Source organism: Poeciliopsis prolifica, unplaced genomic scaffold (genome assembly GCF_027474105.1).
Source record: "Poeciliopsis prolifica strain line A6 unplaced genomic scaffold, Auburn_PproV2 SCAFFOLD013, whole genome shotgun sequence".
In the NCBI taxonomy this organism is placed as follows: domain Eukaryota; kingdom Metazoa; phylum Chordata; class Actinopteri; order Cyprinodontiformes; family Poeciliidae; genus Poeciliopsis; species Poeciliopsis prolifica.
The window spans coordinates 10567404-10591547 of NW_026562388.1; the positions used below are offsets into that span (position 1 = coordinate 10567404).

General features: G+C 37.0%; 1 protein-coding gene across 1 annotated transcript in view; it reads left to right on the forward strand.

Annotated features, from left to right (window-relative positions):
* Positions 1-24144, forward strand: part of LOC129365155 (ryanodine receptor 3-like) — a 99337-nt gene that overhangs the window by 10644 nt on the left and 64549 nt on the right. Inside the window, exons 2-12 of the mRNA XM_055038125.1 lie at positions 8686-8805; positions 11854-11958; positions 17646-17660; positions 18171-18245; positions 18352-18430; positions 19734-19846; positions 21156-21255; positions 21763-21856; positions 22600-22674; positions 23447-23603; positions 23972-24136. Coding sequence (XP_054894100.1) covers positions 8686-8805; positions 11854-11958; positions 17646-17660; positions 18171-18245; positions 18352-18430; positions 19734-19846; positions 21156-21255; positions 21763-21856; positions 22600-22674; positions 23447-23603; positions 23972-24136 — 1098 coding nt within the window. The remainder of the gene's footprint in view (positions 1-8685; positions 8806-11853; positions 11959-17645; positions 17661-18170; positions 18246-18351; positions 18431-19733; positions 19847-21155; positions 21256-21762; positions 21857-22599; positions 22675-23446; positions 23604-23971; positions 24137-24144) is intronic.

A 24144-nucleotide genomic window follows, 5' to 3' on the forward strand; every position in this document is an offset into this window, starting at 1 on the left:
TGTGTGCTGTTGAAGCCTTAAGGCAACTGTACTTACGTCAGACAATGAGTTACTGGAAACACCGGGAGCATTGAGGAATACCAGTCTCTCTTCTGTTATTGGTGTTAAATCTGGCATAACAATTTAACTTTTTGATATTTTTAAACCAGTTGAACCTGCTTTATCAACAGCAGATTTGTTTGTTGTGGAGACTTTTTATCGTTTTACAAGGAAGCATTTTCCTTGAAGGACAGTAATATCTGTTTAGGCAAAGTAACAGAATACTGGTCAGTGTAAATGATGATTATTCAACTCAGCCAAAGTTGTGATAATGGTTGAGTATGATGCTTTCACCCCCCAAAAAATACTAACAGAAAATGTTACAGTATATTATTATATTACAGTTTTATGACTTCTTGGTTATATTATTTAGGCCAGATTAGTCTTTTGACCAAAACATATGTGTATTGTCAAAACTGTCTGTGTTTACTAATCCTTGGCTTGAACTGTTGAGTCCTGATCCATCAAATTTGATTGATCTCACTCAAGATTGAACTTGATAGTATTCTTGAATGGAGATGGAAAGTTTCTTTTTATTGTTTGTGAGGAAAAGTCTGTCAATTTCTTCCTGTTTACTTCTATAGATTTCACCAACAACACTACATAGATGACATTCATAGCACTCCATCTTTTTTCTATTGCAATATTTGTTTTAAAAAACAGTCATTCATTTTTAATGATTTTAACATTTGTTAGTTTTTTGGAAGTTGTGAGATTTGCCAATTAACCAAGCCGATGGTTCACAGTCTCTTTTACAGTTTGGCCACATCTGCAATAAGCTCAGGAATATTAGTGGACCCTCGATTTTTAACCAATTTTGCCATAAAATATTTTTTCTAGGTGTAGAATTTATGTGAGCCCTGAAGCAGGAAATAAGGGAATTAAGCACTTACTTTGGTGTTCATTTAAATCCACTGCCAACAAAGGCAGAATACTGCTGTAAGGTGTAAAAAAACCCATTTTACTACCTCAGAAATTCAGCCAGCCTTAATACCTCCAGACTAAAGGTGTGTCATAATCAGCCTGCAGGACTCAATTCAACGCCGCATAACCTTTCTCCTCAGATGACCTGCTATGTAACAGAGCCCATTAACTTCACACTGACTTTTTTTTACAGTATCTGCAGAGTGTAAACCACAACCAAAATCAACTACAAAAACATTGGATGACATGTAAGAGTTGGCTGCATCACCTAAGGCTATTTGTTTCACATAGATCGCCGTACCTGTCTAATCTGGAAGATGGATTGCCTTGGTCCATATGGTTACTGCTGTTCACAGCTGTATAGTCTGAGTGTATTGTGATTGGGTAATTATGTTGCCCACTGTGATTAGAGTACCCAGGTCTGAGGCACAATATGTGCCAGACAACTCTCATATACACACCTACACACTCCGAAACAGCTTTAGAAAATCAAATATGCACAGGACTGTTGAACTGCCTCATTTTAAATTATCCTGTGGTGATATGAGAGTATGTTTTTATTAACTTCTTGAAATTCAAGATGAGCCCTGTGTGAGAAACATTTTGAGCCGGTCCATGCTCTCTTGCTGTTATGAGCTTAGAAATGTGAGCTAGAAACCTGAACTGATGTTGCATATCATAGCATTAGATCTGAAGCACAAAGTTTAGAAATGAATAAAACCAATTTCTCCACGTAATAAAACCTCCTAGTGCGGTACAGGCTGAATCTGCCTACATTGTGTGTCTTCAGCCGGCCTCCTAGACCATTCAGCAACAAGATGTAAGGCTGCCACCCTCTGGAAAGCCCTTAGAGAAAGCCAAAATTTCGGCTCATGTCAACTTTAATTTGCTGTGTTTTCTTGGCCTGGTGATGTTGTTGATGTGTCTGTCTGTGTGTGAGCTTTCTTCTCTCCTTCTGTGCTGCACTGGGGGCAGCATGTTCTGCAGTTTGCCCCGAGATGAGAGCATTAGCAGTCCCATTTACACAGCAACACTGAGTCATGAGAACAAAGCTTTCCTCCTCTGGTCCAACGTTTTTCTTTGTTCCCTATCTCTTTCCATCTCCACTGCTGTCACACCAAAGTGTGTGAGTGCAGTAGGCAACAAGGCTGTGAATCACTCCAACAGTAAACCAGTAATCTGAACCTGAAACATATCTCGCCTGACAGGACTTCTTCTGATACGGTAGCAGCATAATATGAATTTACATCTTTATCTTATATTGTTAGCTCTTTATTTTGAGTTTTTAAGAGCAAATACGTTTTTGTGCAACAACTGTCTCAATCACATATATTTTCAGAAAGATATGCTGTACGTTGCAAAAGTCCAAGGTCAAGTGAGGCATTCTTTAATATTTTTATTTCCATTTCAAATCATACTGTCTTCTGGTCTTTTTTCCCCCAGCTTCATGAATGTTATGCAATGTTTTCCTTGGAATGTTCTCTAATTAACTTGAAGACAATTCATTTTATAAATAGAAATATGAAAAGTTGATTCACCTATTGTTGCAAATATATGTTTGAGTTTTGGGGTATATCTTTATTGTCTTTGCACATCAGCAGACTGGATTTTTTGGCAATTCTACTGCACAATTGCTCAAGCTAACTAAGACTGAGTGAATGGGTTGTGATCTTTAGGTTTCCATTTTGACAAAGAGCCTTAATTTGACTTTAGTTTGTAACTCAACTTAGCCGATCTAAGACATAAATGTGCTTTGATTGAAAGCATTCCATATACAACGCTGGCTGGATCTGAATGGCTGATTTACTGCTGAAGAGTGAAAGTGAGTCAGAGGTTTTGAGTTTTGCAGCTTCCAGCAGACTTTCAGGACTGTATTTATCTCCATTTAGCTTTATGTCTTACCATGAAATCCTTGGCAGGTTCTCAAAATAATGGTCTTCTGCCCAATTTCTTTTCTATTTTTAGATGCTGAATGGTGCCATAAGAAATGCTCAAAGCTTTAGATACTGTTTTGTAAACTAAACCTGCCAAACCTGATAATCTGAATATGATTTCTGAAACACATTGTTTTCCAATACAGTTTATTCTACACATAATGCACTTAGTTTGATTTGTTTGTTTGTTTGTTTTTTGTCCACTTTTCTTGTTTTTAGAATACTGGTAAATATACAGTCATTGTCAGTTGAAAAGGAGTGAAAAAAAACCTGTTGTATCATAAAAAAATATTTGAGAAAACTTTCAGAAAGTCATTGACAATTTTAAGAAATTACAAGGAGGTAATTCCTCATGATAAAACTGTAAAAATAGTAATAATAATGATAATTTAAAACTTTCATTAAGTACAGTTAAAAAATAAAATCAGTTTTGTGAGTTCTTAGTTCAATAAATTCTAAATTCTCATGAAAAATGTAGAATTTTAATAGTCTTTAATGAAAAAAAAAATCAAGTCTTCGACCACTGTATGAATAGTAGATTACTTAAAATGGGGCTGAGGAGCAGATATTTATCTATTGTACATATTTGTGTGTGTGCGTAAATGTGTGTGTGATACACCAAAAGGGGTGTATCACACACACACTCATGGAGTATGTATATATCAGTGCCCAGCTGCATATTGTCCTGTGGTACCCACCCAGTAGTGTCAATCTGTCCTGGTACAAAGTCTCTGTATTTGAGCCAGTTTCTAAATAGTGTTCACAGGTAGCATGCCCCAGGTGATGATGAAGACTTATTACCCATTACGCTGCAAAGCAGTGCCACATGGGGACAAAGACAAGTGGAGGCAAGTGCAGTGGTTTCCTTCTCTACTGTGCATGTGGATGAGAGCTTTTTCCATCACTTTATTTGTTCCTTTCCTTTCTTCCTCCTTCTTCTTCTGTATGTCTCTTTACCCTTGAGCCTCATCCCAAGGGAGCACTTGGATCAGCTTGATTTTGATTCACCAGATTCTTTGGCACTGCATCAACCTAAAGAGGACAGGGCAAATCTGACCTCAAAGAGCGAAGCTGAAAGCTGTTGCAGCTGCAGGAGGGAAGTCTGGATTTTATCATCGTCTTTACTTTGATGGGATATACTTAGCAACAGCAATTTCCTCTTAATGGGGAGTATAATCGACTTTTCTTTGTGGATATCTTTTAGGTATTTACATACCATGTGCAGGTGAACACTTTAGAATAGAACTGTCCTAAAGTACCATTAATTCATAGGTGAGTGAGCTTTAGAACTCTTCTTTTAAAAAGGAAAATAAATATTTTTTTTGTCAAAATATAAAACAGCAGTTATAATAACTAGTTGTTATTTTCTAGTCTTATGGGATTTGACACATACTTGTTTTATGTGAAATAGGCAAGTTGCTGAGAGGACTTACACAACATACAATAACTATTACTGAGACATTGACTATTCTATATCACTGGAATGCATATAGAATAACAAGAAAATTTTGTATCATAAAAATTGTATGCAATTATAAAATGGTTAACATCAAGCTTTTATTAAAATGTAATGAAAATATATTACCTCACAGTCAGCAGCTTTAATATTTTTGTTAACCGATATAAACTGTGCCAATACTAACAACAGCAATAATAATGTGTCATGAATTCTTCTGTTACCACTGAATGAGGAATCATCAATGAACTCTTGGAGTAATTGTGGTTACTAAGAAATTCAGTTGAAAGTTATCAAACTTTGGGTGCTGGAGGTGGAGGACTACACATGTTGTTTCTTTTTGCTTTAAGTAAAGACAAAAACATTTCCATAAAGTTGTTTTTGCAATATTCAAACTACAGTTACAGTAAAGGCTTTGTTCGCTTTGCTGCTTGAAGTATCCCTGCTTTAAATTCAAACTGTTCTGCTTTCAACCGAGATGGTTCATTTGATGAGCAATGGAAAAGTAAAAGGTTTTAAAGTTGCAGTCAGCTCTTTAAATGGTAATTTTATTGTAAAATAGCAACAGAAACCTTGTTAATCTTTTAATGGTAACTACCTATTGAAACCTGTTGCAATCCGCTCAGTATGTTTCTTTTTTACTTGGACAGATTACAACTTTAAACAAGTGTGGTGTCTACAGAATAAACAGAAAAACTCATAACCACGGCACTGTGTCCTTGTATTGCACATAATAAATGTTGTAAAATCTACTTTCTAAGCTCTAAAGCACTTGCATTGCAAAATTATAAAGCTGATACAATGTCAGCACAAACATTAAATTTGACATTATCCTGAAGACATATGAGTTTTGTTCTTGAGAGTAGGTTTTGTTTTCTGCAGCCTATAGTTAAATAGTATTTGGAAATGTATATGTGTTAATAACTGCAAGGGAAGTTAGATACATATGATTTTTTCTAAACAAGTTTATGAACTGAAACTGAATGTTTTGTATCAAATAAATTTTGTTCAATGCCCATTAATTGATAAATATTCTAAAAATATTTATCAATTAGCCACCAAACAAACTATATATTAGTCTAAACACATTCAAATGAATGGTAGAAGTATTTATTGCTCAATGCAAAGAGACTGTGATCAATTTAGGAAATGCTTCTGTTGCTATTAGAATATCCTTATTGATGTGCTTTACTAATAAAATCAATTTTACCAGAGTGTGGTGGAGGTTCAGCCTTTAGTCATGAAACATAGAGAAATGTGCAGCAGCAATGAGAGGGTAGGCATGTGAACAACTGGGAACGAGAAATGACGGAGACTGAGAAGAGCAGGAATCCAGTCAACCTCAAGGGCACCTTGAAAATTTCTCACTTTGTTTGAAGACAATTGAATGAACTATGTTTTCTTTAAATACATTAAAGACACAGTCCAGCACAGTAATTTCTGCTTCATCCTGCATATTTTCGATGTGCATTCATGCCTACTTCATTATGTAGGGCCTAAAAAAAACTACTTGGTTACGGACTAGTCTATCATAATCTTCCAGAAGAACACTTTGTCAAATGCTTATTATGTGGGTGAAATTTGTGGCTGTAATTAAACAAATGGTTAACATGTCCCAGGTATATGAATACTTTCACAAAGCACTGTGCATTTGATCTGTATTCAGCAACTCTGTTGAGAATGTTTAAAATGTCATTTGGGAGGACAGAATAAATTTGAACAAAGTTTCTGGGACCTGCTTTCCTCTTTGTGTCACTCTGTCGATGCTCAACCTTTGCAGTGTCTTCTTTAGAAACACATTAAAGAGACAATTAGATTTAGATTTTCCTCAGAGCTTGGACACTGACCCATTCGAAATTAGAGAGAACATCACCTTTCATACAACCTACTGTCTCTGTCGAAGAATGATTGATAGTAGTGAGTCCTCTGATTCCCTGGTGTGTATAAGTTAAGTACAACTGAGGATGTAGGAAGAATTAGAATCAGATAGAAAGACATTTGAGTTGCCTTCTCTGATTAGAAAGATGATTTTGTTTGTGTGTGAGCTGCTTGGTGCTCAGACAGGCGGCAAGGCAATGAGTGGATCAATACGGTCCTATTGTGGGCCGAATCAGCCTGGTGCTTTCTCTACCAACAATGAGACTAATGGTATGTTCTGTCCAAGTCAAGTGTTGGGTTGCCATAAAGGGCTATTAATTTCAATCTACATCTGAATTGAATAACATTTTTATATTGATTTGTGCAAGTTAGCATCATCCAAAGCCTTTGCCATAAACCCTATGAACGACCCTATCAATTCCAGTTGTCAGTGCTCGCTCTTCCGTATCTTCTCCCTCCAGGATATATTGTATAGTAAAATCTGCAGTATGGATAAAAACACAAACTATAAACCCAAACCTCCACCGTTCTAACTAATAGTTCAATAAAATGTCCTTCCAGTCTCTTCTTTAAAATGTTACTCATTATTTATTGGTTACTTTTTTCTTTGATCTGGACAGCTTATTGTCCAGTGTGTGCTTGACAAACAAGGACAATGGAAAAGTGCAGAAAAAGAAAGAAGTCTTCTAAACTAAAAATGTTAAGTTTGGAAACACGCACCTGTGACGTTAACTACAAAACAAATTAACAAAATTTTTCCAAGTGATGAAGGACTTCAAAACATAATCAGCACAAAGTTTTGACCTACTCCTATATTTGTTGCTTTTTAACTTCTGAGCTTTTTATCAAGCAGACGGTGAACGGAAACTTTTCATATGGGACTGATTAAAAATAATTTTTTACGGTTGATATTTAATTTTGTATAAAAATGTACATACCTTTGAAATAACTATAATTAGTATCATTATAATTAACGTCAGATTTAAATTGGCTGATTAGAGTGGGGTGTTATAAATGTCATAAATATCATGGTTCAAGGAAGTTTTGATCAAACTAAGATCCCAAACAATAGAAAGTAATTTTAGAACAATCTTGAAACAAGAAAATGTATCAAAAAATACAAATAGAGATATTAAGATAAAATTAAAACAGTTCAAATACATAAAAGTAGGTGCAAGCTGAAATCTAAATTCAATAGGTACATATCTTAAAATCACAACTGTAAAAAAATGAAATGCAATAATTTAAATTCAAAGTAAAAGAAAAGAGTAATTCTTAATTGCTTAAAAAGTCAGTTAAAAGTGAATTGTATAAACACAAGGCCAATTGTTAAAATTTCTTAGACTTTATTTCATTTAACTAGGGTATTTTGAGTGTAGACTAGTACTGGACAGAGTAATGAGATCCAGATCTGCCGATGCACAGTATGCAATTCACTATGACAATCTTCAGTGTCATGACAATCATGCTTTAATGCACATTGTCATGACACTGAAGATTGTCATAGTGAATTGCATACTGTACATCTGCAGATCTGGATCTCATTACTCTGTCCAGTAGAGTAATGAGACATTACTCTACTGTAATGTCTCATTGCAGTACGCAGTCAGAAATATTCTCTATTTCTGACTGTGTGCTGCAAACGCAGCGTGCTGCAATGTAACACTATAAAAGGGAGCTCTACTGTTACTACCACTAGTGCTGCTACACCCTGCTCTCAGCACAATTCCCTTGCATTAAATAATGGAGCTGGCAATTGTGCAGAAGCCCCCCTTTGCTGTCCCATGGCAGCCGATATCAGCAGATTTCTGCTTGCCCTGCTGTACTGAAGAGTAGCTATGTCCAGTTCAGCACTTACAAAGCCAATGCTTTAAATACCGTCAAGTCTTTTACACAGCAGCGGCGTCAGATGATTGTTTTCAAACCTGGAAACCCAGTCAGAATTTGTTTTTACTTATTTTTTCTTGCTTTCTTTCGTTTTTACAAGCACTATGCTAAAGTGTAGCAATCTTGTTGAAGAAAAAGACTGTCTTAAAACTTGGTGATTACAATGTTTGACTTCAATTAACTGAAACAATTTATTATGAAAAGTTAATCTTCCTTCTGGCATAATTGCATTCTGTAGAAATGCATATTTGTCATTATCTAATTTGTTTCCCTTGCACTACATGCTGCACATTTTGGATTCAATTCAACCATTATATGTTTAGAATATTTTTAGAGGTCTCTTTTGGCTTCTACTTACTATTGTTTGCTTTTTTTCTGTTGGGAAAAACCCCTTTACTCAAAACCAACACTGAAAAAGAATCTCCCACGATCACAAAGCTAAAATTGGCATGTGTGTGGGTAGATGCGGATTCTCTCAGGATGTGACACCCACACATCTGCTCATGCAGCCAAACAAACTTCTTGTTAGCACTGAGGCACAAATTGAAGTCAGTTTTGTCTTGACAGGATGATGAAGTGGTCCTCCAGTGTGTGGCCTGCATCCAGAAGGAGAATCGTAAGTTCTGCCTGGCTGCTGAAGGGCTGGGCAATCGCCTATGTTACCTGGAGCCAACATCTGAGGCAAAGGTAGGCTGACTCCAGTATTGGTGCCATTTGAATCTCAATTAAAAAAAAAAATGCTTTTATGGAACCCAGATGCATGATTCTGAAGTGAGGCAGCTCTGCTCAGAGTCATGCACTTAATTTGATTAAATCTGTTTTCATTGCGTTTACATAATATACCCCATGGTCATGAACACATACACTAACAGAACCAACAAATGCCACATAAAGCAGACTGTAAAAATGTGGATCGCATGAAAGAATCCATCCATTTAGATAAAAATGGATGTGTTCTTATTTTGGACCGGACAATTAGTGAAGCCAGGCTAAAAAGCTTAAAGCGGCAGTCCAATGCTTCCTCAAAGGGGAAAAAAAAAAAAGAAAAAAAAAATAGCTTAAATCAACCACTGTCTCACTGATGAGTTTCTCCTAAAAAGGTGCAGCTGCAGCATCACATCTCTGTGGGACTCCTGTAAGATGATAAGAAACTCTGAAATTACTCTCTGGGATATGTTTGAGGAATTGTTCCAAAGCAGCGTTGGCTGTAATTGCCTGTTGTTTTATTGTTGTTAAAATTGCATTTGTAGATTTGTAATTAGGAAAATATAATTGTTTCACTTTGCAAACAGCATGGTTGCCACTTTATCAGTACAGAATCCATATTATAGAGCACACCCGCAGTCAAGTGTTCCTCTTATTAGGTAAGAATATTTTATTAATGGTCTATGCACTTACCTTTTAAATTACCACAAACATTCTTCTGCTCATCTAGCATTGATGCTTTACTATAAAATTGTAGAGGACATAATGCCTCAAAGAGCATGTCACTCTGGTTGTTTGTCTCTGAGATTAAGCCAGTTAAAGGTAGCACCATCTGATAGGTTAAACATTAAAGAAACAAGAGAGGGACAAGATAAAAAACGAGGCAAAGCTAAAGGGTCTAATTGAAATTTGCATGAAAGCAAAAGTCCATGAACTGGTGGAGTTTTGTATGCTTTCTCCTTCAGGTCTGACCAACTGTATGTGTGTCCCTAAGAGGGAAGTTAGGCTTTTAGTCCATATTGGATGGTAATTACACCTGACAGGCATGATGGATATTCTCTCTTTCAGGCACTTTGTCTTCATTACCTGCTGTTTTATGAAAAGCATCACCCCATTTTTGGGATCAATGACAGTGGTTTGAAAAAAAATAAAAAAACAACCCAAGAGTGCCATTTAGAGGTGTATGATTCAAAAGGAGGACTTCTTTTCCTGGGTAAACTAGTCTGCTAATGGAGCACAGAACCAGGTTGATTTAAAGACCGTACTGTGTAAATGGTGGCATCAATCGGTCTGTGAACAGCTGCTTGGACATGATTTACAACCAACTGCTCTTGTCTGTCAGACACTCATTATGACCACTGAAGGAAGGCCCACTAACTCTTATACATCTAACACTATCTCAGTTTGGCAATCTGCAAAATGTATATTCCTAAGTTTGGATACTTTTAGGATTTAGGATTTCTTATTATCAGCTGCAGTCAGCTGAGAAGTATTAGTTGATTTAACATAAAAACAATTTAGTCTCTATTTTCTCAGAAACTAGTGGTTTTTATATTTTTCCTCAGTTTGTGGTTCAGCTACTTGTTACTTGATTTATTGTGGCACATCATAATTGGGACGGTGTTCTCAGACCGGTAAGGTTCCCCTATTTTTTAACAATAATCATTGAGGCCAAACACTTTAGTTTGACTTAATGACTACAGTACATGCCTTCAAAAATTATGTTGTGTTAAATTCACACTTGCTTTCAGATTACATTTTTATCTGCTTAAACAAATATGCAAGCATAAACACAGAAGGACTATCCAGGCATCAGACCATAATCAGTAAGGAAATACATTTTCCTTACTGCATTTTCCAAGTGATGAATGTGTTTTGGTGCAAAATGTGACTATGAACTTCAAAACTAAAGAGCTTTGTTGTTATTCACAGTGAAACAAGCCCTATACCAACATGGGCTGAAAGGACACACACAATATTTGACCCAAGTCATACAGTTTTAATTTGCATTTCCACCAAACACTAAAAAAAAAAAGAAAAAAAAACAAAAACAAAAAAAAATAGATAACTATTGCATCAGATAGTAGAAAATAGATGTCTAAAATAAATGTCTTTTTATTATTGCATTTATCAAACAGAAATAATTTTGCTAACCAAATGAAACAGAGGTGTTAAAATAAATGATCTCAGATTTTAAACAACTGGGTGATGAAGAGTGTAAAGTTAGCATAAAATGAGGTTAGATTGACCTGCATGAATGATCTACTTAAAAACGAGTTCAGAACTGAGGGAGGAGGCAGCCAGAGTTTTCAGGTTAGTACCATTTATCTTTTAGCCTCAATATCCCCACAGCAGCTTCCTCATTCTGTCAGAGAATCAGCTGTCCCGCCTGGTTCTGCCCTGAATTGGATTTTCGAATGCAATTTGGCATTTTTTCAATTTATCTAATTGTGCTTCTTCTAAGACTTAGCTGCTTTACACTGACCAACCAGAGAGAAGCTAAGGTTAATGTCTGTGAAGTGCAATTTAATGAATGTCGCCCACCCGTTTAGAATGAACTCTGTTTGAAACAGGTAAAAGTGCAGCAGTCAGCGGTGATTTTATAAATGGGAATCTACTCATAGTATCTCTGCAGATGTTGGAGCAATTTTCTTTTTCTGGCTTAGCAAAAACATTTTGCATCTGGAAGTTTTGGAAAATGCTTTTAAAGCACAAACCACAGTGAGACTTGATCAACAACCAAAAAGTTTCTAGAATATTTTGTTCTTTATAATTTTTTGATTGTATGAATAATCTGGGTTTTTGGTTATTTCTTGATATTTTCCGCTCACATCTTCCAAACTCTTTTGTTGATGATAATGCTAAATTAAGTCTTTTTGATGATGCAATAAAACATTCCAAATTTTTAAATGAGTAAAGATAAGATCTTATGCTGACAATCATTCAATTAATAATAATGGCCTACAGATGAACATTACTGACACCATAAATGTGTTACAATTATTAACCATGTGCTGTTTGTTGTTGCAGTATGTTCCCCCAGACCTGTGCATCTGTACCTTTGTGCTGGAGCAATCTCTATCAGTACGGGCTCTACAGGAAATGCTCGCGAAAAGTGGACAGAACAGTGAAGGGGTGAGTGAGAGCACACTGATGTCCATCATTATACTTCAGCTTATGCTTCACTGATGTCCATCATTATACTTCACCACTGTAACAATCCATACAGTGCACCCAGTATGAAATATTTTATCTTGTTCTTTCTTTCAAACAGTAATTTATGTTGCTTAAGTCAACCACTGAAAACCTTAAAAATAAAGAAAGAAAACCTTAAAAATAAAGAAAGAATGGTATTTGTTTTGGGTTCTGAGGTTTTTTGGGAGACGATTCAGAGTTGCAGGACAAAAGTAAATTTTCTTAGTTCTTTTTCTATCGTCAAATAATGCTGCACTAAATTCACCTGAAAAAAAACATTTCATTATTTCCAAGTTTGGGTTTTATGCTTCTCTATACTCAGATTTTTTTTTTTTTTCAGAAAAACAAACCCTGAACTTCTTAGTGTAGTTCATTTCTCATTTGATTCTGAAAGTGAAAAGTCATTTTAAAATTACTTTTGCCATCTGTATCTACATGAAAGCGAGTGATAAGTAATCATCCTTTAATTTAAACAAATAAATGTAAGTAATTCCAATGCTTTCATGTATTTCAATACAGCCAAATTTGTCTTTTCTGTTTGTGAGGGGAAATCCAGAACATTCCCCTTTTAACCATCAACAGTGCCCTGCAACAATTGGGGTAGGAGTAGTACATAAACAGTGCAATGTTAGCTTATTTTAGTTTGCACAACTAATAACAGCACATGTTTGAAGGAGTGAGAAAAAGTGCTTATATATTTCTTGTACCCAACTAACATAAAAAAATCAATATATATAAAATAAATATTAAAAAAATACCATTAAAACAACAATATCAAATGTGACAAATAGTGTAAAAATACAAATACAAACAGTTGCCACTAATTATTGCTGTTGAACAGGAAGAAGGGGCAAATTTTGTGCACAGTCTCCTAAAAGCACGTGTATACTTAAGGTGTCCTGGTACTGTAATTCTGTTATCATTTCAGACATTTCAGGAAGACCTTGCAAAACCTTTATCTTGAAATGAAAAAGCGGGATAGGATGTGTCTTTTATCTCAGACAGTACAGGCAGTACTTTGTTCTACACTGCACACTTCAGAGAGGCAGTTGTAATGAATGCAGGCAGTTAAGTTCAAGATCCTTAGCCTATCCAGTCAGTGTGAGGAAATTAAAAGGCCAAATGGGCCCATCATATTGGTCTGGACACTCTGTGTGTTGAGAGGTCGGGCTACTATGAATAATGATAAGAATAGACAACAAAAGTGATATTGAACTAGATTTGACCTAGCAACATAACTGAGAACTGCAGAGGAAATCTGCATGTTTAATCGATAACTTTTGGATGTGATAAGTTGTAATTCAACAAATCAATCTGAGCCCATGACAGTGCATTAGTAGACTTCTTTGAGTTTGGCCCTGCAGTGACAGATGTGTAATTCTCCACTGTTTATCTTCTGTTCTCTGTGTATAATCATCATCCTGTGCATGATAGACACGCGGCCCGGATCGATGGGTATGTTCACCAATCATGCCATTAGCCTCTTATCCCTTGTGCATGCATGACACATCATAGTATTTATTATAGTAGTCAATTTACAAATCTGTTCCCACCTCATTGATTCCTTGTGGTTCCTACACCACATTTCACCACTAAATACTAACATTGGAAGTATAGTTTATCACACAAATGAACCAGTTCTAGGAAGTGATGGATGCTCTCTTATGGATTTTTGTACAAAGTCTGTAATAGATTGTTTTATAGAGTTTATATATTGACTTCCCAGAACCTTTAGTGTTTTTTTTCCCACAACTGATTTACTAGTGTGGCTCCAATATTGGATTGGCATCGGATCAACACTCAGTAATGCACATCAAACTACACAGGATTAGCCTCCCTTTGTCATAGTATTTTCCTCTAATCAAAGTAACTCTATAAAATGAAATAAAATTATGCAAATAGCCCAGCTGGCACAATTATTTCTGTAATGAACCAGAAAATTATCACCAGTGATATGGTAAAAAAAAAAAAGGCACTCAGCATAATTTAATGCTTTCATGTTCTCTTTTTGATGCTGCATGGTTGATGATTCCAAGGATCTTTCTAAATCCAGGAACCTTAAATCATGGGTGTCCTGCTCAAATAGTCCAACAACCTCCTCAACATTTGCTGAGGCCTACAAATGAACAACCATTTAATTCAGATGTGTTGAACCAGGGAAAGAACTTAAACATGTAGATGCTGATCTTCGAGGGCTGAGTTTGGAGACCCCTGCATTAAGTTCAGAGACAAATAAAAATGCCAGGAATTGAGTTTCTTGCCACAGGGGGATTGTTTGTCTGCCAGATAAATTTGTGTCAGGACCATTTCTTTCACTGGCGTTTTGGAGAGTGTTGGCTTTAGTCAGAGCGGACAGCTGGAAATAATTGTATCAAATACCTACTCTTGTATTTCATATGTGACATTTAGTTCCTAGTTTCTTCAAGCAGATGCTTTTGTCAGGGTCAAAAATAACCTTCTAAGTTAATGACCTCTCCTAGTTTGTGAAAAATGTATTGGTCTGGTCTGATTAACTGAATGATGACCATGATGGAATTTCGAAGGGGGATTGTTGAAATCAGTCAAGGACTCTTAGACATAGACACGCACAAGTTGTTTGTCTATGTCTAAGAGTAAAACAATGTAATTTACATGCCAATGACTAAACTGAGCAAAATAAGATTAAAGTCAAGATCAACTTCAGGAAAAAGAAAATTTAGAAAGAACCTGCAGTGAGCCTGCAATAGTTCCATAACAGACAATCTTATCTTGCCATCTGTACAAGTGGCAAGTACCTTATTCATCCGCCTGAACAACAGTGTGCTAGTAGTTTAGTCACTTATGATTCCCCACAGAAAACAAAAGAAGAATCCTACTTGCCAAGCAATTGACCTTAATGTCTCTGGAAAATTAAACAAGTTCTGTGCTTGGCTTTGTTTAGTGTTATTCCAGAATGTTTGGAATATGAACTCTCTCTGATCTACCTCATTACACATTGCAAGTCAACAAATTTGGCAGCATAAAAACTTGCCAGTCTCATTTAGGTTAGTCTTGTATTCTATTAAAGGTTTTTAGTTTTATTAAATCTTGCAGTCGGTTTCATGTACTCATCTCAGATATTTCTTCTCACTGTTTTTTATTGCTTTTGTTTTTAGTCACAAAAAACATCTGAAGATGTTTATTATTCCAATGGCCATTTCAGAGGACTTGAAATTGCCGTTTTTACTATGTCAACTTCTGTGTATTCTCTTAGCTCACGTTTATCCATTTTCAATATCCTCTACCTCTTCATCATTCTTTGCCTTTGCAGATATGTCACCACAGGAAGCAACAATAAATGGGAAATGGAGGTCGAATATGTCTCGGCTGAGGCTCAGAAATCAATACTCCATTGGACAGATGGTATTATCAATAGGCAGTGGTTGAAGCAAATGGGTAGTTCAGGCTGATTTAGCCAGAAGGCAGTGAGACACACTGGGGCCCTGCAAAAAAATAGCACACAACAACTGGTGTACATGCCATCCCTAATTTAACAAAGAGTACAACCAGAGCTGACTGTCCTGTTGGGAGAAGTGGTTGCTGGTTTCCAATTCCTGTCATATTCACATCCTTCATTCAGAGAGAAAAGCCACAGCAGTGCATCCATGCATTCACTGTCTTAAGGCTTACACACCAGGAGGTTGCATCTCTAAATGTCAAACTGTTAAGCTGAAATAAAGGTTTCACATGTATAAACATCTTTCACTATTTGGTTCATTAAGCAAAAAGTTTTCTGTTATCTTTTGAAAGATTTTTAGGATATTTTCTTGCTGCCAGCACTGAAAGCAGCATCAAAACCCGATTTATTAGCTGGGGTGATTGCAGTTCGAAGTGCCTCACCGCATTAAGCTCAGTGCCTCAGCCAGCAAATGGGAGCAAGCAGCAGAACAAAGGTAGCCTGGAAACCAGTGCTGCAGTCTGCGTAGCACAACTGCATCAAGTCACAGGCTGACTATTTTCCCAGTAGCAAATCAAGGCAGGTAGAGATGAGAAGAAAAAAGAGAAAGAGGAAAAACAAAACATATTGAAGCTAAGGGAGCCATGTTACAGAGTCAGCAGTCAAATGTTCGGGGAGCATAAATTTGCTAAACGCTCCCCTTGACGATTGGAACAGATGTGTTTTTGCTTGAATTCATTTTGACATATTACAGTGAAATATGGCTTTTTTTCCCTACTGTTTTTACAAAAACTATTTCTTGATGGCATGACAAAGACTGTGTTTTGTAAACTGGCAAAACAAGTCAGCTTTTTCCCTCTATCCCCTTTACTTTAAAATAATTTGAAGAACAGAAATGGTGCCTTGCAAAATTATTCATACCCTTTTTCTCATTTTGCTATGTTACATGTACAAACTTCAATGTGTTCTATCTGGATTTTATGTGATAGACCAACACTGATAAATAGACCATAGTCATGAAGTGGAAGGAAAATGGTTTAGATTTAAAATAAAAATAAGAAAGATGTGCATTTGGATTAATCTATTCAGTCAATACATTGTAAAACAGAACTTTGCTCCAGTTGCAGCTATGTCTCTACCAGCAGTAGCTGTTTCTTGATTTTATTTAATTTTTTTTTATTTTCTTGGCTCTGGTAGCCTATATTTAACAGTGAGTGGACAGGATAGTGGCTGGTGAGAGAGGGGGAAGACAATCAGCAAAGGTCAACAGGCCATGACTTGAACCTTTGCCAGCCGCGTAGGCGACTGAGGGCTCTGTACGTGGATCACATGCTTTCACCTCTGCGCCACTGTCTTATGGGCATTTACCCAGGATGGCAATAGAAAGGGGCGTAGGGGCACCAGACAAAAGTATTTGATTTCTGTCAATTGTATCCTGAGCAGATTTTCTATTGCCTTTATGCGTGCCCAGTCTCCTTCATGTTGCTGAGAATAACAATTTCTGTCTGATTGCACAGAATTCTTGCTGAAAATTAGCCCCACATCCCAGGCCCTAAACCAAACCCTTTTTCCTATATTTATCTCCATTCATCTTTCTATCAAATCCATCCAGCTTTCTTTTTTTCCTTTTGAAGAAAAGCATTCTCACAGCATGTTGCTGCCATGTTTTACTCTGTGGATTTTGTGTTGAAACAGATGTGCAATGTTTGTTTTCCAAAGTAATAGGTTTTCTCAGGACTTGGAAGAATGAGGACAGCAAGTTACAAAATCAGAGTCTGGTCTAATTAGAAAAAAAAATCAGTTCCACTAGAGTTGAACTGTGAGATGTCACATAACAGTTTCTCACCAGAGGTCCAGGAGCTGACATGCTGGTTTGGATCATTAGCACTGTAATTCTTCAATTAGAATGCTGACAAAGAACTTTGAACCGAGGGGGGAGCTACATCCTTAAATGTGATCCCTCCTAAACTCTCTCTAAATTCCAAGTATTAGAGAGAAGCTAAAATTCTACTAACAGCACTACTTTGTGTTGAACATTCTCATAAAATCTTATTAAGACACACTGGAGTTGGTGTTTTTAATGTGATAATATGTGGAAATTTCAAGATGCATGAATAATTGCGCAAGGCAGTGTACTTAACTAACGCAATAAGCCAAAGCTGAACAATTTCCTTTTAACAATGGCACTCTTTCTTACCTTAATGCTTCCTAGAGGCTCATAAGGAAGGTGAGTAAATAGAGGTTGCTGGCCGAAAAAAAAAAAAAAAAAATCAACAAAACCTCCTCTTTATCCCTTTTGCATCTCTCCCAGTAGAGATTCTACTTTCCCCCCCTCCTACAACACCAAAAACTATGGAGCATTTTCCTCCCTTGCTAACACTGACATTGCATCAACGGCCAACTAAAGACGTGCATCCTTCCCACAAGTCTGTAGTCGGGAAAGATGAGCCCGTATCCGGTTTGCGTGTGGATACAGGAGCCAGTAGCACCATCTTCTTGTGGGCGCGTCAGATTGCATGTCTTCATTGGTGAGATGGGATATCACACACTCCCCTGTGAGATATGTTCCCCCTGCCTGAAGTCATGCTTGAGAGAAGAGCTTTGCTGAGGTCAACAACCAATGTCAGAGGTCAGATGAAGATGAAAGCAACTGTAGGACAAAAACCATAGGGGTTGCTTTTGTTGGAGCTTGTTCTAAACTGTGTTTTGCGGTTGTGTTCTTGAATGATGTGTACAGGCAGCACACAGCGGAGGACACAAGACTCTGCTTTATGGACACGCCATCCTCTTGCGGCATTCCTTCAGCTCTATGGTCAGAGATCAATCACTGCACAAATATTTGCACAAAGCGTCAAAGTTTTTCAATATTTGTTAAATATTGATAAATTTTGAGACTTAATATGTGTGTTGACCACCAGTACTTGGCCTGTTTGAAGACATCGAGGTCCCAGACAGATAAGCTATCCTTTGATGTCGGCCTGCAGGAGGATTCAACAGGTAAAGCAAAAGCTTTACAGCAGGTTTCCTTTCATCCTCCTCTTTTGAACTTTTATTTCCACCTGTGCTGTTCTCTCACTGTCTTTGTTTTTATCTCTGTCTGGTGACTTTACTATAATTTTCTCTCTGGTGTCTCAATGCCCACCTCTTTATCTTTCCCTCCTTATTTGCTCATGACTCAGTTGTGCAGCTACTTTTTTACATTTCAGTTATTATTCCCCATGGACTGCTGTCGTCTCAAAGTGGGCCTCTGTTGTCAGCAATGATTACATCTAGGCTGCATGTTTGAAGGACTTGTTATGATATCATCATACTTGCAAACATTTTTTCCCCTGCTGTTCATTCCATGCTGTGCAGTATTTTAATGAGCAGTTGTTCCAATATGACATTAAAAGATTGTTGCCATGGGCACTCACATGTTTACTAGTCCCCCTTTCTGCTGGCTGTGATCATGTTGCTCTGTTAGCGAGGATAGAATGTAGAGTAGTTTAAAACAATTTCATATTTATCCATAATTATCTGCTGTTTTTATTAGAGACATTTACAACAAAAGCACATTAAAACCTTGTCAGAACTTCAAATGCACTGATGAGAATTTTGTGGTTAAATCTGAGCTTTGTTTTTTGTAAAATCTAGTTTGAGATCAGCATTAAATACAGTTTTATGCATTTAGATATTTATATTAGGAGCAAATGCGACTTCATACAGTATCATATTTCCTCGGGATTTATTGTCTTTACATTTGTTTAAGTTTATACCAATGAATAACTAATAAGAAAAGATTTCTTTGTTTCTCTCATTGTTCATTTCAAATGGTAATTAGACTGAATTTATATACATCACTTTTCTTATCATACCACCAATCAAATACTTTTATACTAGAACCATTTTCACCCAATCACACGTACAGACTGAGAGGCAATTTGGGTACGCCATTGCTCAGGGGCACATTAACATGTGACAGGAGAAGGCTGGGATCAAACCTACAACTTTTGGCTGCAAAACAACTACTCTACCCAATTGGCAAATAAAGTAGACTTGGAAGCCTTATTATAAACTAATAAAGCTATACACAAGTTATGGAAATGCATGGAATAAACAAGGATCAAAAGAAAAAAATATAAAACAAAATTTGACATGTTTCAAGGGAGAAGAAGGCAAATGGTCCTGGGTTTGAATCCCAGTGTGAAATTTCTCTCTGTTGCCCTGTAGAAGAATGGTGACCGGTCCAAGGTGTAAATTGCCTTTCATCCAATGACTGGACATATAGAATATATCCATTCAAAACTGTTTGGTGTTGTAGGTGAAGCCTGCTGGTGGACAATCCATCCTGCTTCAAAACAGAGATCAGAAGGAGAGAAAGTACGCATTGGTGATGACCTCATCCTTGTCAGTGTGTCCTCGGAGAGATACCTTGTAAGTGTAAAGTTCGTCTTCTAAACCTTAAAGACTCTGAGCCCATTCACCTGAATTTGTGTTCATTAGGTCTATGCAAAAAAAAAAAAAAAACACAAAAAAAAGATACAAACTCATCTTACTCTAATGTCACAAAATGTCAGGGTTCTGGCAGGAAGCCACTCCCCTCTACCAATCCCCTCTGCTCTGCTTGTTAGTGATAAAATAAACTTGGTGTTTATTGGGCAGAATGTTTGACTATGAAAGGAAATATTGATAAAAATGCAAATTTATTTGTTGGTGTTTACTATGGAATATTTGCTATTTATTGTTCTTTAGGATTGACTGGTTTAAAGGGATGGAAACTTATCTTGTTAATTTTAGATTGTAATTAGATGTGTTTCTGTTTCTTTTGAGGTTTTTCACCTGTGTGGTTGAAAGACTAAAATTTATGATATAAAATAAAGATGGACTAGCAATACTGAAGACTGAGTGAAATCCAGTTATGTTCCATGGTAGAAACTGTCCTTTTCAAGTAAATCAAACCTAACAAAATTTGACAGTCAGCTTAACCCCAGCCTATTTGACACATGCATTCTTGCTGGATTACAATTAGGGGATTTTTATGTATAGTGTGTAGTTTGAAGGATTATGATTTTGTTAGACACGACAAATTTAAAATTAACCTCTTTTGGGTTCATCTTTCTCACACTTTCCCCCCTACCGATGATGATTTTAGGGTTTCTGTATCTCTGAAACCACCTAAGTGCTTCTTTTAAAATTTGTCCAGCCTTTCTGTATCACTGTTCTTTACACAGAAAATATGTTTCCTGTGATTCATGAAACTGTTGACTGCTTCCAGGCAACATTTGCACCCCTCAACTGTGACATCCTCAGAGACAGAAGACCTCTGTCGCCTTACAGTCACCAATGTCAATCTGTTTATTTGTTTCAGCTGTCGTGCATATTATGATCTATGGAGACAGGAAGTGCCTAAGGGCTATGAAGATACTTCAGGACACAAATGTCTCAAAATGCATTATTTATTTTTATTTTTAAAGACTTTGCTTAAAACATTTATGTAATTATTAATATTTTCCTGAAAGCAATATTATCCAAACATAGAAAATATTTGTTTGTCAGCTTTATAAAGTGTTATTTGTTCAGAATTATGATTACTTATGTGAGTTCAGTTTAACTGTGCTAAACATATGGCATCATCCAAATCTGAGTCACTGTTTTTGTTCCATTAATATTGAAGACAGTGTGGAATTTTAAGTCTTTTTAGTGTGCATGAATGATTAAGTCCTCCATGTGGTCTCTCCTGCAGCACTTATCCATCTCCAATGGCAACATCCAGGTGGATGCTTCCTTCATGCAGACTCTGTGGAATGTCCACCCCATCTGTTCTGGTAGCAACATAGAAGAAGGTAGAGACTTATCATATTCTATTCATCAAGATATTCTCAGAACATAATAACTACCAGATTAATTTGAAATAGTTGTCTTCAAAATTCAGATTTACTTGCAACAAAAAATGGAAATAAGTAAAATTTTTTTTACCAAGTTTCTGAAATTAAGCTATTTTGGAAATAAGAATTGGGAAAAATGTCAGTCTCATTTGAAGGAATACTTGGTAGATTTCTACCAAGTATTTTCTCGGAGAGTATTCACCACTCTACAGACCTTGTAAAAAAATATTTTCACTTCATAATTTTGTGCTCCTACGACTTGATCTGTCATAAAAAAATCCAAGCGAAATGCACTTAGTGTAGTTGTACCATGTGAAAATGGGAAAATATTTTGAGGTATTACTTTTGAAAGGCTCAATAAAAGTGTTCTTTTAATTCATACTGTCATTCTATAGCAGGCTAGCAGCAGCAAAGAACGGTAAAGAGCATTTTTTAAGTCCCCTTCTGCTCCTCTGCCTTGAATAGGCTACCTGTTGGGTGGCCATGTGATGCGTCTATTCCACGGTCATGACGAGGTGGTGAGCATCCCAGGATCAGACCAGAGTGAAGAACAGCAGAGGTGTGAAACACTGACAAAACAGCACATATGAGCTCAGAGTTAATCATTGCCTTTGCTTTCATCACCCTTTATGAAGATTTCTCTGACCAGCATGAACACTTTGACATCTGCATGAGCAAAAGATGGCAGAATTAAAACAGAAAGAAGGAAGGGTGAAAAGAAAAACCCAGCAGGACATGATGTGGATCATGACTACAGACGTAGCCCATGCACACACTCAACAAGGTGCTGGGAGATGTGCTTCTCCCTATTGGACATACAGACACACACAGAGTCTATTTTTAGAACAGAGCATGGCAAACATGGAGGCGGTATTGGATAATTCATTTTAAGCTTTGGCTTTTCTCCGAGTGTTGTCCTTGAAATTTAGCGGAAGCAGCTTTCCTTTAAGACATATTTTATTTTTTCGAGCCAGATCAAACCCACTGTGAGCCGACACCACAGGGTGATGAGTGTTTTCTCTTATCTTTGAGCTCAGTCACCCATATATCGCTGATAGACAGAGTCGCTGTGGGTTATCAGGGCACACGTGACTCTGTTTGAAGAACGGCGTCCCAGTGTCAAAAAGAGCGAATGCACCCCATGTGGTGGTGTGTGTTTATGTGTTTGAGCCAGACATCTCTAGAAATCAGGGTGATGAATGAGGGTTGCACAAAAGGTGGGATTCTTCAGAGCTAGGATGAATGACCTTGACGGTGGCATCCACAGTCAAACCAAGCACTTCTGCTTCTCTGGCTTTCCAGGATAGTCAACTATGAGACGGGCAAAGCAGGTGCAAAGGCGAGGTCCTTATGGAGGTTGGAACCACTACGAATCAGGTTGGAAATAATTCCCTCTTGTCTTTCTCTTCTGTTTCTTTAAATGTATTTGTTCTTACACTGGTTTGTACTTTCCCCTCCTTTCTGTCTGCAATTTTGTATGGGTTTTTCTGTCTCCGTAATCTCAGTTTATTTATTTTTTAACATTTTACACCAAATCTAATTTTATGTTACAAAGGATTGCTTTTTTATTTATGACCCTGTTTAACTTATTATAGGTTTTCTACATCAGGTAAAGAAAGCAATGTACAAAATTTGGAGATGTTTTTGAGATGTTTGAAGGATGTCTTGTCATTACACTCTCCTACCAGAGCTGTAGATCCCTGCAGGACTTCCAAGCTTTTTTAATTAAAGCTGTGCTTGCCTGGCCTTCATTATATTGTTTGTTCAGTAATGCTTTCTAACAAACTTCTGAATTCTTCAAGTCATTATTTTACTGATAATAAATAGCACAAGTCGCTTGTGTTTACTAATCAGGGAAGTTCTGAAAACAGCTGGTTGCACTACAATTTATTTAGGATTACCAGGATGAATGAGGGAAATCCAAAAGTCATACCATAATTTCCATATTTTCAAATATGTTTGTAAAACATTTTGTATCAATTTTCTAGTACTTTGCACTGTGAACCACTTTGTGTTCATCTGTCACCCAAAATTTACAACAATTTTACTATTGTTTTAGGTTATAATGTTACAAAATGTTAATAAATGTGAGCTGCATGAAGTCTTCAGCAATGTCACCAGTTCGCATGCATTTCTCTTTCATTTGCAGCTGGAGTGGAAGCCACATCCGCTGGGGGCAACCGTTTCGACTACGTCACCTGACAACAGGTCACTACCTGGCCTTGACTGAGGACAGGGGGTTGGTGCTGCAGGACCGGGAGAGGTCAGACACCATTTCTACAGCTTTCTGCTTTCGAGCATCAAAGGTAAGTACATACACACAGGGATACAATTTCATAAACCTACCACAGCGAATATAGGCCCTTCATTTTGTACTTTGATTTGTATTACATGGGTTTCAACAAATTAAGGCGTGAGAGATTTTGTGGTTGGTATTCTCCGTAATGCAAGAAAACTGCCATAGAAATTAAAGACTGTTCATAATGTTCTCCCTGAATATAACCCCAATGAGATCATGCTGCAGCTCAGCTCCTCAAACTGTGATCGTTTGAACCATTAAGCACAGATGCAGTAGAGTTATGTGGCTGTTAGATTTGATTTGCTTGTTGTGTCTTATGCATTTAATTGTTATCTCACATGACGGCTTTCTTCATTCCCTCCTGAACTTGCGCAGGAGAAGCTGGAGCAAAGCCCCAAGCGGGACATTGAGGGCATGGGGGTGGCAGAGATTAAATATGGAGACTCGCTCTGCTTCATCATGCATGTAGCAACAGGTCTGTGGCTGTCCTATCAAGCGCCTGATGTTAAATCTACTCGACTGGGTCCCCTCAAGAGAAGAGTGAGCAT